This window comes from Varanus komodoensis, unplaced genomic scaffold, assembly GCF_004798865.1.
Source record: "Varanus komodoensis strain SLA01 unplaced genomic scaffold, ASM479886v1 scaffold72, whole genome shotgun sequence".
In the NCBI taxonomy this organism is placed as follows: domain Eukaryota; kingdom Metazoa; phylum Chordata; class Lepidosauria; order Squamata; family Varanidae; genus Varanus; species Varanus komodoensis.
In genome coordinates, this window is record NW_025336374.1 from 1,270,899 (window position 1) to 1,284,606 (window position 13,708).

The following is a 13,708-nucleotide window of genomic DNA, read 5'->3' on the forward strand; positions in this document are numbered from 1 at the left end:
TTGTTATTTATGGATTTATAGATTATAGCTATAATCTTTTCTATTTCCTCCCTATGTTAAATTGCTAGTCATTTCACTGTTATTAGATAGTTTATATAGCCAGGCACCTTATTTCTTCAAAAGAAAAAAATTAAACCGAATAAGTACTTGTACATAAATTTTTGGTTGGGCATCAAAATATAATTAATCCATGCAGTAAAACCAGTAACAAATAGTTATTAACTTGCAAAATAAACATTCCAGACCACACATCTGGCATATATGTATCATTTACCACCCCTTTCAGCTTAATCCTATGCATGTTTGTTGAGAAGTAAGTCCCTTTCACCTGGTCCATATGACACAACAGCCCACCATGGGCCAGTATACTCATGCAGATTGTTCTGTTGTGCTTGGTGCCATTTTTGACACCTTGCTTGCCATTTCATGTGAAACTAAGCTGGTTTAAGGGTTAGTCAATCTCAGATAACCAATCCCTTATTTAGTGTTCTCTGATAGCACCACTGTGTTCAGTAGGAGTTGCTCCCTGATGAGTGTGATAAGCTTGGCTTGCAGCCTTAACTTGGTTGTTACATAAGCAAAATATGCCATGTATCTTACTAGTGATGCCATTTTGTACCCATTTTCTACAAAATTGACTGAAGGCATTCTAAGCCCTGCATATATCTAGAGAATACAGCAACTTAATTGCTACTGCATTTATATAAAGTTTAACCAGAGATGCCTTAAGACTTCTGAGAATAACTGAAAATTGATTCAGTTCTGCTGTCAATGCTGCAACAAATGGTGCAACAGAGTTGACTGATGATATTATGAAGAAATCACTCATTCTCAGCCTAAACCTCCTCACAGGGTTGTTGTTGCAAGGATAAAATGAAGTAGAGGAGGACTGTGTAAGCTGCCTTGGTTTCCTTGCAAAAGGAAAAAAGGTGGGATATAAGTGCAATGTAATAACAACACAATAATTTCAAGTATATCAAGATCATCATGAAGCCCTATAATTCTCCTTCATTAAAAAAAAAAAGCACTGCTACAAATACTTTCTGGATTTGGGAAACTGAATTCTCACCTCTTTTCCTAGCAAAACACAACACTGTTTGTGCAATTTGATTAACTTTCATTTTCAGCCCCTCAGTACAGAAATCCCTTATGCTGCTATAGCTTGACAAGTACCAAATGGTTTAAACTAAGATTCTCCCCCTCCCCCCCCTTTTTTTTTTAATAGGTGGGCCAAACTACGGATCAACATGCTTCCAGCCACAATAATCTGTGAGCCGATCTCGGAATGCTTTGTTGCAAGTTTAATTATTGGATGGGCAGTTCACCATGTGTTCAGATGGGATATAATGGTGTTTTTTATGTGTCATTGTTTGGCATGGTTTATCTTTGACTACATTCAACTCCGGGGTGTCCAGGTAGGTTGTACTGATCAGAAATTTATATTTAAAATAATATACATATTAAATTAGCTGTTGTGGCTTATATAAACTGTTTTAGGGTGGGCTTTTTTGCTTGTTTAGCCGGAACATTTTAGAAAGGGAGAGGAGGAGACTGGAAAGGCTTCAGGATAGCTCATGTCTTGATCTTTCCTGTCTCCTCCCCTGCCACTGAATGGCTCGCTTTACCACATCTCTGAGGTCACATTCTCAAGCATGGATAGCAGCCGGGGCGGTTCTTTCTGTGCCCAGCTGGGATGGGGAGGGGAGTCAGAGCTGTGATTCTTAGCTCTGAGGCTGGTCCACTATTACTGGGGATCTGGGAATGTGAAATATCCTGTGCCCCCTCAGATGCTGCCTTGCAGCCTTAGGATTCCTTCCTTAATCTGAATGGGTGACTTAAATGCAGTGAACCACTCAGAGAGCTTTGGCTTCGAGCGCTACAGAAACGTAATGGTAATAATAGGAATAATTAATGTTTCACCATTTTAAAAAATCCCTGATGAGTCTAGAAACAAGATTGTATACGGGTGGCGCTTTTTTAACTTTACCTAGTATAACTTCCTTATGATGAGTAATATAATATAGCATGGTGCAACAAAAGATCCTGCATTGTATCATTTTAATCTGATTGGTTTAATAAAATGTGTTGTGATAGATCTAATGGCTTCATTAGATTAATGAAGTTGGTAGTTGAGTCTGGTTGGCACACTCAAGTCATTTAGCTTATAGAAAATCATGAACTTCAGAATATGTTGCAGACCATCTTCATTGAGATGGCTCTGAAAAGCATGGCTAAATATCTGTAACAATGCCACTAACCCTTGGGGTGCTCGATTCTTTTGACTTGATGAAGAGTCATGTCATGTTTGACCATTTTTTCTGCTTACATATATACTACTTGAGTGGGAAAAGGTAGTACTGAAACAGCCTGTGCCTACAGTTTAATTTCCTCTTTCTGCCAGTCATGGAACTATTACCTTCTCTGAGAGGGGCTGTAGCCCTTCTGAGAAGCAAAAAATCTCTTCCTATCACCAGCAGGAATTGATTTCTGGTAGCAGGACTGGGAAAGACTTCTGTCTGACATCTAAAGGAGTCTCTACTATTCATAATATATACTTCTTGCTAGATGTAGCAGTAGTTTGACTTGGCAGAAGACAGTTGCATAAGTTCTTAAGGTAGCAGTCAGCATCAAATACAGGATGCCTGTATGCTATAGTAATTAAGCCAAGTATCTCAACAGTAGACAAGTTAAGCTCTTGATAGTATTTGCTTTGTATGGCCATGGAAAGATACCTACTGAATTGAGTTTAGAATCATTGCTTCTCAAATGTTAACTATAGTTTTGCTTGGAATATTAGCAAGACACTGTTGCATCACTAAAGAGTTGAACGAAATTTGGCAAGATAGTGTTGCATAACCGATTGGCTTCTATATCTTACAGTGGCATCAGTTTTTTGTGTCCATTAAATACATATTTAATTTAGTTGTTAACATTGCCACTAATTATGAATATCTGCTTGTACAATCTCCAGGGTGGTGTGCTGTGTTTTTCAAAACTTGACTATGCAGTTGCATGGTTCATCAGAGAGTCCATGACGATATACATTTTCCTTTCGGCCCTGTGGGATCCCACAATTAGTTGGAGGACAGGACGCTACAGGTTACGCTGTGGAGGCACTGCAGAAGAGATCCTTGATGTATAGCCACAGCTTTGTGACTGTGTATTTCATGAAAAGACAAAGGAGAAAAAAAAGAAAGTATTATAAATTATGTTTATATAAATGCTTTTAAAAAATCTACCTTCAATAGTTTTATTACCTGTATGTTTTCGTATCTGTTCTTTAATTTATTTTGCATGGCACTTGCATCTGTGAAAAAGTACATCTGTAGTCTTGGCCAAATGGTACCTTGTTTTTATATACAAAATCAAATCAAGAGAATTGGTTCCAGGATTCATATTCCTTAGGAATGTTCTGCAGCAAGCTCTAAAGACAGTATCTTTTAGTATAGTAAAAGCTACTCTCTGTTAATCAAAGGACATAATCCACTGGGAATAACTTCTGTGCAGGTCCATTGGAAATAAATCAGAGTTGTGAAAGCACAGCTATGCATTTGTCCCAAATGGCCCTCTGTCACTGGATTTACACTGTTCAAAGGTTAACAACATTTTTATACAAGTGCAGCTTTGGAAAGCACAAGTGGTGGGGCACAAGGAGAGAAGCTTTTTAGATGATCTATGCCTACCTCTTGTTGCTGCAGAGCAAATATAAATAGGTAACTAGGCCTTGCAAAAAGCAAAAGCTGGAAATTTATATCTATGTGTGGACATATAGATTGATTTTGGTCTCGCTGCAAGGAGCCCAAACTTGGATGTGGTAGGTGGGAAGAATTAAGTTAGCTATGCCTAGAGGGCATCTTTTGGCCAACTCTAACTGGTTCTGTCTTGAACCATTTTTAATCACTGTGCTGTAATTAGCCTAGCTAATCTTCTCCATCATTCCCATCTTGACTTTTTTAAAAGGGGTATTTTTTGTTTCTGCGTGAGTGAATGTTTGATAGTTATGGGGAGGGGAAATGCATTTCAGAAACATTTCACATATGAGCTATTTTCTTACTCACTGTCTTCTTAAGAATGTAACTTCATGATGCAGGCATTTATTATCTTTTTTAAGTGGGCATAGGTCTCTCTCTATACACTAGTCATCCTTAAATATTTGAAATTGTAATAGATACTTGTCAGTATATTAAAGGGCAAGATGAGTTGGCTGTTACTGATACGAAATTGTAAGCTTTAACTATCAAAATAGGTCTACTTCTTGCTTTTTCCTTTATTTAATCTGGTCTCCTAATTGGGTTTTTGTATTCAAGTTGTGAAGAGAAAAAGGACTAGATTATAAATAAGTTGTAAATGCATGCTGTTTCTTACCCTGTATCTCTGTCTCCTTAATAGCTTATTCTCCAACCCAACTGTAGGATCACTCTTAACATGGTGAACTGGACTTGTTTAAAACTGATGCTGATCACAAAGCAAAATTGAGAGGGATGCTGCATAAGCCTTTTGTTTTCTTTTATAATTGTATTTATGCTGCTTTTTCTTCCAAATGGCCATGGCATGTTGTCACCACTGAAGGTCATTAATGAATGCATTGCCAATATGGCAGCTTTAAATCCAAGGTTATGACACTTCTGTGATGAAGAACTTAATCTCATAATTATTGAGTTATTTGTAGAAGTGGACTTTTTCAAATTTACTGAGCCAGTCCATTTAATTGGTATACACACAAATTAATGTAATAGTGTGCATTTGTGCACACACACATTTTGTGTGTACACAAAACCTATGAAACATTCCCCAGACTTGACATCCCACAATCTCTTTGTTTGCCTTATGACATGACAGAATTTGTTTTGAAGGGCAACTTTCATCATGAACAGAGGCTTGTAATGCGTGTTCCATTCTTTACATGTGAATCAGGAAGAACTGCTTCCTGAGGAAGGTTGTATGCTGCAAACCAGTCTGGTAATGACCCACTTAAGTTATGTTGTATCATCTTCATTGTTATCCCTTTTATCTAGTTAAATTTTCCGTTGTGTTTGTATTTTATTTGTTTTGTGAAGTTTGGTTGATGCCATCCATTGCACTGCTGAAGTGATGCTTAGCTGGTTTGGCTGGATGCTAATCACCATGTGGGCAGTGTAGCACAAAAACCAAAAAGGCTGGACAGACTTCAGTGTGTTTGTGAGTGAGTGAGTGTGTGTGTGTGTGTGTGTGGGCATGCATGTGCATGCACACATTCTACCTATGAAGAATTGTGTTTTGTGCATGTGTGCGCATAAGTGTGCACATGTGCACGCACATGTGGGCATTAGTGAAAACTTTTATCATTTAAAGAAAACTGATGCTTCACTTATATGAGCAACTTGATTTCGCCTATAAGAAATCCGGGTTGATTATGAAATGAAAATTGATACTTTGAAGAAATTGTAGGTGGGCACTGTGATAGAACAGAGCAAAAGTTCAAAATAGCTAATTTAAAAATGTCTGTCAACATGTTAAGAATACCAATGTTTGTTTAAAATTATTGTCTTGTTTAAAAATAAATTTTGAATACAATCATGTTTTGAGAAAGTAAATCTGTTGCCTTTTTCTCGATTGTAATTTTAAATACTTTTCATATGCAAGTCAGGTTTTGTCAATTTACATAACTTGCATTGTTCTTCTTTCTGTAAAAACAATAATAATGCACTCCATAATTACAAATCTGATGTAAGTTTTGTGTGTGCATGTGCATGCATACATAGGAGGTTATCGCTATAATGTAGAAACTCTCTTGAAAATACAACAAGTTTGAGATTCATACATATTTCACTACAAGTAATTTGAATTCTGTTTAGGAAGTTTTTCTAAACATAGTAGTTTTCCATGTCAGCAGCTAAGTAGTTGGACTTACATATGCTTGCTACAGAAGCATGTTTTTCTTCACTTAGTGACATTGATACTAGATAGTTTTCTTGACTGTACCTGTTAAAATGTGCCTTATTCTCTAAATGCCATGCCCTCCAATACATGGCCATTTATTTGTGTTCAGATTAGTCATCAGCTGAAATGCTGTATGATTTGGGGTTGCTGTGTCTCAAAGAAATTACATAATAATTGAAGCAGCAGTCAAAAGAGCAAATCAGATGTTTTCTCTTTAAACATGCATGATGTACAAGTAACATAGTTATCCTTTGTAGTGATGGGAGGGAAGTGGTTGGAGAATATAAAATTATCCGACAGTAAGGTTTTCCTTAAGGGAAGAAAGTATAAGCCTGCCATTGGGTTGCCTCACTGGATTTTGCTTTACATGGATTTTATTAGTCAAAGAGTTAAAGCATCTCATTATTTGGAAAAGGTTATTTCCAAATGATATATGATCAGATTGCCTAAAGCCAGCAGACTGATATGCCAAAATAGGCATTTGAACTTCCAATTATGCATGTTCATTCTGTAGCTATGACATGGAGAAATTATGTTAATACCTTTTCACTCTCGCCAGTTTTGCATTTTGTTGCCGCAGTATGTTTTAAAGCTGAACTACTTGTGCTACATGGTAAGGCAGATGGATTAAGCATAGTTTGGGGCTGAGAACTTGCCATGGACATACAGTGTTAATACCAAAATATTACTTTATATGGATCTCTTTTACTACTCCTCTGAAATAATTTTAATTTTATACTTTTTGCTTATGAATAAGCATTTGCACTATCAAGAAAATGCTCCCAGTGTTGATTGTAAGATGCCAATTGAATTAGATTACAAATGTAAAAAATAGCATCTTTTTAAATATATGTGGGACTTAGTTTACTAGAAATTTTTAAGCAATGGAAGATAGTCTAAAAATCATTTTAGCCACTCATGCTTGCAGTTGGAGTGTTCACAATCAGCCAGAAATCTTTAGAATCACTCTGCCACACAAACATGACAAATGCAGTAGTATACCAGGGACGGACATGTACTGGAGCCCTGCTGTCAATTTGAAACCAAGAAGACTCAACCAGCAGTTTGGGTCAATTCTCACTACCAGTGAATTAAGTATTTGTTTCTCTAGAAGCATGTTGAGGATAGGTAATGAAGAAATCCAGTAATATCTGTGAGATAGCATCCCGGTTATATGTAAATAAATAACGTTATCATACGGGGTGGGAAAGTATATTTCCTTCGATGGTGATCCATTCTTATTTATGGGATGCTACTCTGGACTACCCTTGGATGTTGGCTGGCAAAAAGAGGCTGCTAGAGAAAAGAGTAAATACTTTGGATCCATCCAGTAAAAATAGGCGCTATATCAAAATAGCAATAATGAAATACTAAAAGCAGATATGCATTAAAGTAATAAAATAAATTGTAAAGGGATCAGAGCCCAGTAGCAGAATTCAGAAACTGGCATAGGGCCAGTATGTAGGAGGTGATTATTGGCTATACAGGAAAATGCCATATCTCTGACCTTTCCTTTTCAGCATAAAATATGACATTTCTATATTGTTCAAAACCTTGGCCAAAGTGCAGAACCAGAAGTCTAATCAGTCATCAGAAGGCTGTAAAAAGATGTTGCTTATTAATGAGGAGAAAGCAGGAAAGAAACCTGGTGAGATACCCTGAGTATATTATACCAGATGCCACTACAGAAAGCAATTTTAAGCTGCTTTGCCTATTGGACGTGTCTCTCTCATTATGAGTTTCTTCCCTCTTAAGAGCAGCTTTGTCCAGCCTTAGTGACCTCTTCACATTTCTTGGGCCTAGTACACAAAAGCTTCTATCCCCATAACATTTGCTAGTATATAAGAAGTGTCAGGACTCAAAACTAAGGATGGTTCCATATGGAGGGCTTCTTAGTGCTACTAGGCAGAAAGCATTGTGCACCTATTCTGTCTTTTTCTCAACAGATCTGCAGCAACAAAAAAGATGGAAGAAGCATTGGGAAAATATGGGAGTGTTACAAATGGAGGACCACACTGTCTGGACCTGCCAGAACATTCTTTGAACCAAGAAGTCAATGGCGTGATAGAAACCTCATTTGGCAGCTCTTTAATGGAACTACCTTCCTGACACGTTGGCCTACAATAGGGATCCATCTGAATGTGGAGGACTTAAAGTTGGTAGAGTGATGGGGAGCTGTGCACGCTGGCAAATTTCTTTCATCCCTTGTGCTGCCCCATCCCACTGAGCTCAGATTGCTGTAGTTAAATGCCCCCTGTACAAAGCATATGGTGCTGTAGAAAGTTTAATGAGGCCTTTATCCTGTAATCACCCTTTCTGAAACATAGAATTTTAGGGAGGGGGTGGAGATCAACAGCTAGCATTACAAATTAAAAGACCTTGTATGCTATTCTGACTTTTTCCCATCACCAATCTTTTTTTTCCCCTGGTAAAAGAAAAGAGAGAAGCAGCACTGGGAAAACATGGAGGGCTGTGAGCAAAATACGATAAGATCTGGACAATGGTAAAATTCAATGAGTTAGGCAAGGTGATGGCACCATAAAAGCTTTGTCTGGAATCTGCTTGTGACCTTCCCTTATTTTCTGACCACTTTTTTTTCTTTCCAAAAAGAAATCTGTTAAGAGGGAAAGATAGAAGAGCTGCACAAAGTCTTTGGATGGGTGACACTGGCAGTGACACTGGCAGCCTTCTACTTTGAAGCACCCTAAATCTTGCTGGGTTTCTATCTTCCTGTTTCTTTTTGAGGAGAGGCAGAACCAGTAATGAAAAGAGGTGGGGTTAATCTGAGTGTGGTTAAAGGAGAACAGGTTGAACTAGAAAAGACCACCAATATCTGTATGAGACTTTCTTGACTCCTTACCTCATGATTCTGCATGTCCTTTCAGTATTTGATTATGTAAGCTACATGTGACATGGTAATACTTCCAGCAATAAAATCACAGGATTTAAATGACAAAAGTCTGCAAAACCAAGTGATCCAAGAGATGTAACTACTTAAGGCGTTTTGTTTTTACACATCATATTTTGAGGCTATTTTTTTAAATAAAAACATTTAATGAAAAGTGTTTGAACCTGAATATTTATTGTTCCTTTCCCATTTGACTTTGTTGCACTCAAAGACGAAATCTTAGGTAATCAGGAAAATCAGAACTTCAGAAATGAAACTATCTGTAAGGGCTTGTTCATAATGGTGAATCACAACTATAAGAGTCTTTGACTGAAGCGTTTGAGGCATTTTGAGGATGCAGTAGTAATCTCAACATCCCTAGATGTCAGGGTTAACATGAACTCGGATGTGATGGATAGACAGAAACCAGGTGTCATCTCTGCTAGTACAAACCCCGTGGAATGCTGCAGGGGTTAGAGTTAGGATGAGTAAATATGCATAGGATTGTGTTATGTGGGGGAGCTATCAGTACAGTTCTGTAATCCTATGCATGTTTACTTAAAGTCCTTGTGTCAGGATCAGGAACCCTGAGTGACTCTGCAAGTGCCTTCAGAACCAGGAACACCTTTACAGGCACTCGTAGGGAACACCTGCGAGCAATTATGCAGTGCTCCTGGAGGCCAGCATAAAAGGCCTCCTGATACTGCTACCCTGTCATAGCAATACAAGTAGTCTCTTATGCTCTAACCTCTGTGTCACTGTGCCTTGAACCTTGTGCCAGCCCTGTTCCAATTGTTCTTGCCTTGCTCAGCGTGCTCCAGTCTGCTCCTGCATGCTCTGGTTAGTCCCTGCCTTGTTCCAGTCTGTTCCTGTATTGCTCCTGTTTGATCCCAGTCTGCCCTTGTCCTGTTGCTGTGTGTTTTTGCCTGCTCCAGTTGTTCCTACCCTGCTCCAGCCCACTAGTGTCAGGACCAGCCTTACAGGACTGACTTTCTGGCATCAGACCTCTGGACTGTGCTCTCACTCTCTCCTATACAGTATTGGATTGCTTGCTGCCTTGATCCTGACCCTGGACTGCTGACCACACCACCTGCCTCTAGCCCTACTACGTGGCATGATCTCGCTCTGCATCTGCACCCTGGTCCTGGCACTCTGCCTATCTCAGCCACCGCCCACGTCCTGACCCTTACAGCTTGATGAGAAGACTAGGCATAGTTAGTACAATACAGGCAGTCCCTGGATTACAAATGAGTTCCATTCCTGAGAAAACGGAAATTCATCTTTCAGTTGAAACTGGATCGTGTATTGTCCACCTTCCACATTTATGGGGGTTAGGGATGCAGGACCCTGCATGAATCTCTCTAGCCTTCCTGCCAGGAAAAACCATAAATCTCTCTAGCCTTCCTGCCAGGAAAAACCATAAATCTCTCTAGCCTTCCTGCCTAAACTCACCAGTATCTCCTCTTTGCAGCAAGAAAACGCTGGAGTGATTTCCCTCTGGATGAGCAGGGTAGGAAAGCATCCTTTGAAGGCCTTTATCTCTCCCCTTTTTCTTCCTTTCTCTCGGTGATGCTTCAGAGGCTTTCCCTCTCTTACCTCTTGCTTCCTCTCTCTATGGTGATGATGAATTTTTGCAGTATTTTTTTTTAAATAGGCTTTATGGGTTATTGATAATTTGGACATTCTTAACTCTGGAACTGCCTGTATTTATTTCTGCACACGATCCATTTTGCTTCTGTTGTCCACCACTACAGGGACAGTAAGTGCTGATAATGGTTGTGTCTGCAAAGGTAGAGGTTTTTCCTGAAACTGCTAGGCAACTTTTGGTCCAAATATATATATAAGAGACCTCTAATAAAACTGGGAGAAGAAAACTTTCAAAACATTGTTAATTAGATGTCTACATGCAATTACAACTGTTCTTCAGGAGAGAAGAACAGGGTCCATAATTAACATGGGTACAGAATTAACATCTGAGTACCAATATATCCTAGATCATATCAAGCAAGGACATTCCCTGGATACAAATGACAAAACTGAAGCTGTCATATTTTGGCACATCATGAGAAGGCAAGACTCACTGGAGAAGACAAGCATACTAAGGAAAGTAGAAGGCAGAAGAAGAAGAAAACCAAATATGAAATGGATCGACTTCATAAAGGAAACCACAGCCTTGAATTTAGAAGACCTAAATGGGGCTGCTGTGGACAGGACATTCACAGGGTCACCATAAACAGGAGACAACTTGACAGCACATAACAACAAACCAACATTTGGGTTTGATGTGCCATTTTGGTACACAGCTAGAGGCTTCATGTGAACTACCATTGTGGATTGAGTGCAACACGGATGGCCTGTTGTGCAAGCCTTGCCTATTCAGTGTGCACTTGCACCAAAATCTAGGCAGGAAAGATACAGGGCACATGCAGATGCTGTCTTCACACCGTATTTCCAGATGGTCAACACTGTTCTGGACAAGGCTCATTTCTCCAAAAGCTACTTTTTATTAAAATATATGACAGAATGTTTCATGCAATTTCATGCTACTTTTATCTCTCCGTTTAGTTGATTTGCTTAGGATAACAAACTTAATGGCAGAAGCAATTCTGGAAGATGCTAAGAGTGTGTTTGTTCAATGGTCCCCATTCTGATTCCTTGGTAATAGCATCACGAGTGTTTGAACTACCTGGGTGTGAATGTCCCCATACCTTTTGTGATTCACTTCCTTAGTTACTGTTTTAGAAGACTACAGTGGGGACATGACTTGGCTGGAGCCTGGAATGAGACTTGCAGCTCTCATTAATGGGTTCCTTCCCCCAGAATTCAAGCACTAGAACTGTGTCTGCCTCTTTCCACTACAGAACTCTAAATGTCATCATGCTGCCTGATCCACAGGTCCAGTTTGCACATGCACATTTATTTAACTTGAGGGCTGCATGTGTGAATGGATTGTCACCCATGTAACACCACAACAAGAACTTTCACATAGTTGTGCTCCACAAAATGGTCTTCCAGTGGCATGCACTACACACATCTAGATGTCAGTCATCAAATGTCATTACTGTAAACATATATTGAATACTGTTCCATTTCTATCCCACCTTTCCTCCAAAGAGCCTAAGAGGGTGAACCCAATGATACTCTTCATATCCTCACAACAGCCCTGTGATGTAGGCTAGGATGAGAGTTGGCAACTGGCCTAAAGCTACCCATTAAACTCTATGGCTGAGAGGGGACTAGAACTCCAGAGTCACAGTTCAACACTGCCACTACACTGCACTGATGTGCAAGCCAACACACATGCTTGAAAAAACCAGGTGCCAAATCTTAACCATCTGGCCAGTTCTCTTTCCTACTGTGTCTTTGTCCTTCTGTTCCCTCTCCTCCCCTCCCCCCATTCTGAGCTTCTCCCCTCCTGGTTTCCACAGCTGAGCCAGAGCTTCAGTAGAAATGCTTTTGCTTAGTAATGTGTGTTATTTGAGGTTGGGGAGACAGGGAACAGCAACTGAGTCTAGGCTGCTGAGCAGATTCCTGTTTCCTCCTGCAACAGATGCTTCTGGCAAAGCTCTTCTTACCTGATGTGTTCATTCTCACAGACATAAGTGTGAAGATGCCTGAAAAGTTAAGGAATTTCATGGGGACATAATGTATTATTTTCTAATAAAAATCCCCCCTTTTGGCAGGGGGAGATAGACAAGTCTTTAAAGAGTCAGTAACACTCTAAAATATTCACAGAATGTAATCCCCTTGTTAGGCCAGGTGTCACTGCATTTCTACAAAACTTTGCTCCTTAGTTATATGCAACTGTGTTCCTTGGCACAATAAGCCAAGCATTTCATTAACATTCAAGGCTCCTTTCATAAGTTTGGAGGCTTTTGTTTGAAGACTGCTGGTGAGAGGAAAGTGACCGGATCCAAGGAAGAAGGATGCCCAGCTAGGGATGCCTGGAGAGTTGGATTTAGCTCAGAGCCTGCAGTTCTGTGTCTCTGACAGGCTTTTTAGGTCTCGACCAAGAGGTTCTCCCTGCCTTACCAAGGGATGTCTTGATGATCTTGTTACTGATACATTGCACCAAAATCTGTGACCTGGGGAACAGCTAGATGGGATGCTTTTCACATAGTCTGGCTTGGTGGAATGAGGTTGGTATCTGCATTGAAACTAAGCTCCCATTCTCACAGATGGAAAGGTTACATCCAATCAGATAGCGGCCACATGGTGAGAACGGATCAAGATTGCAGCACAACAGCTTAAGGCTCATCAGCCAACTACCAGGTCCTGATTCAATTGGAACCTCACTCCTGCTTTACTATTTTTTTAAAACAAACAACCACCCTTTATAGAATTGCTAACTGTGGGAATAGTGCCACATCCAGTACTATTTTTGCCTAAGACTGGCCTTGTAAGGAAGGCCATCATGTTAATAGTCCACCATGGTAACCAAAGCTATTTTAATACCTAAACCAGACCTGAAGCCACATTGAAATAAGTGTAGATAATTAATCTCTTCCAAGAATGTCTGGACCTAAACTGCTACCATATGCTTTGGGATCCCACCTTCTGGCAAATAATCCCTTTCCAGACCTAAGATGGAAAGAGCTGAGTGTACTGGAAGTTGGCTAATCCCCTCTAAATGGTTCAGACCACAGTAAATGAAATTAATCTCATGAAGCCTCCACAGGAACTACTCTAAGCATGGTGTCTGGGGTAGAGTGACTAGGAACAATTTTATCCTCAAAGTTTATGGAATATGCTTAAAAGTTTGAAAAAAATTGTTCTGTTCCGTTCTGTTTGGGCACACTTGACAACTTTCTGAAAGGCATTGTCCAAAAAGCAATGCACTCAACATGCACTCAGATACAGTATTAAACATGGTTAAACTTTTGTGTGTTGATGAATACATGG

The 13,708-nt window shown here is 39.6% G+C and overlaps 1 protein-coding gene across 2 annotated transcripts in view; it reads left to right on the plus strand.

The window, feature by feature from the left end:
* UGCG (UDP-glucose ceramide glucosyltransferase) overlaps positions 1-5,556 on the plus strand; it is a 42,125-nt gene extending 36,569 nt beyond the window's left edge. For both annotated transcript variants that reach the window (XM_044452418.1, XM_044452417.1), the window contains 2 exons: positions 1,226-1,415; positions 2,972-5,556. In XM_044452418.1, coding sequence (XP_044308353.1) covers positions 1,226-1,415; positions 2,972-3,142 — 361 coding nt within the window. In that variant the 3' untranslated portion in view covers positions 3,143-5,556. The remainder of the gene's footprint in view (positions 1-1,225; positions 1,416-2,971) is intronic.
* Positions 5,557-13,708: the final 8,152 nt, after the last annotated feature.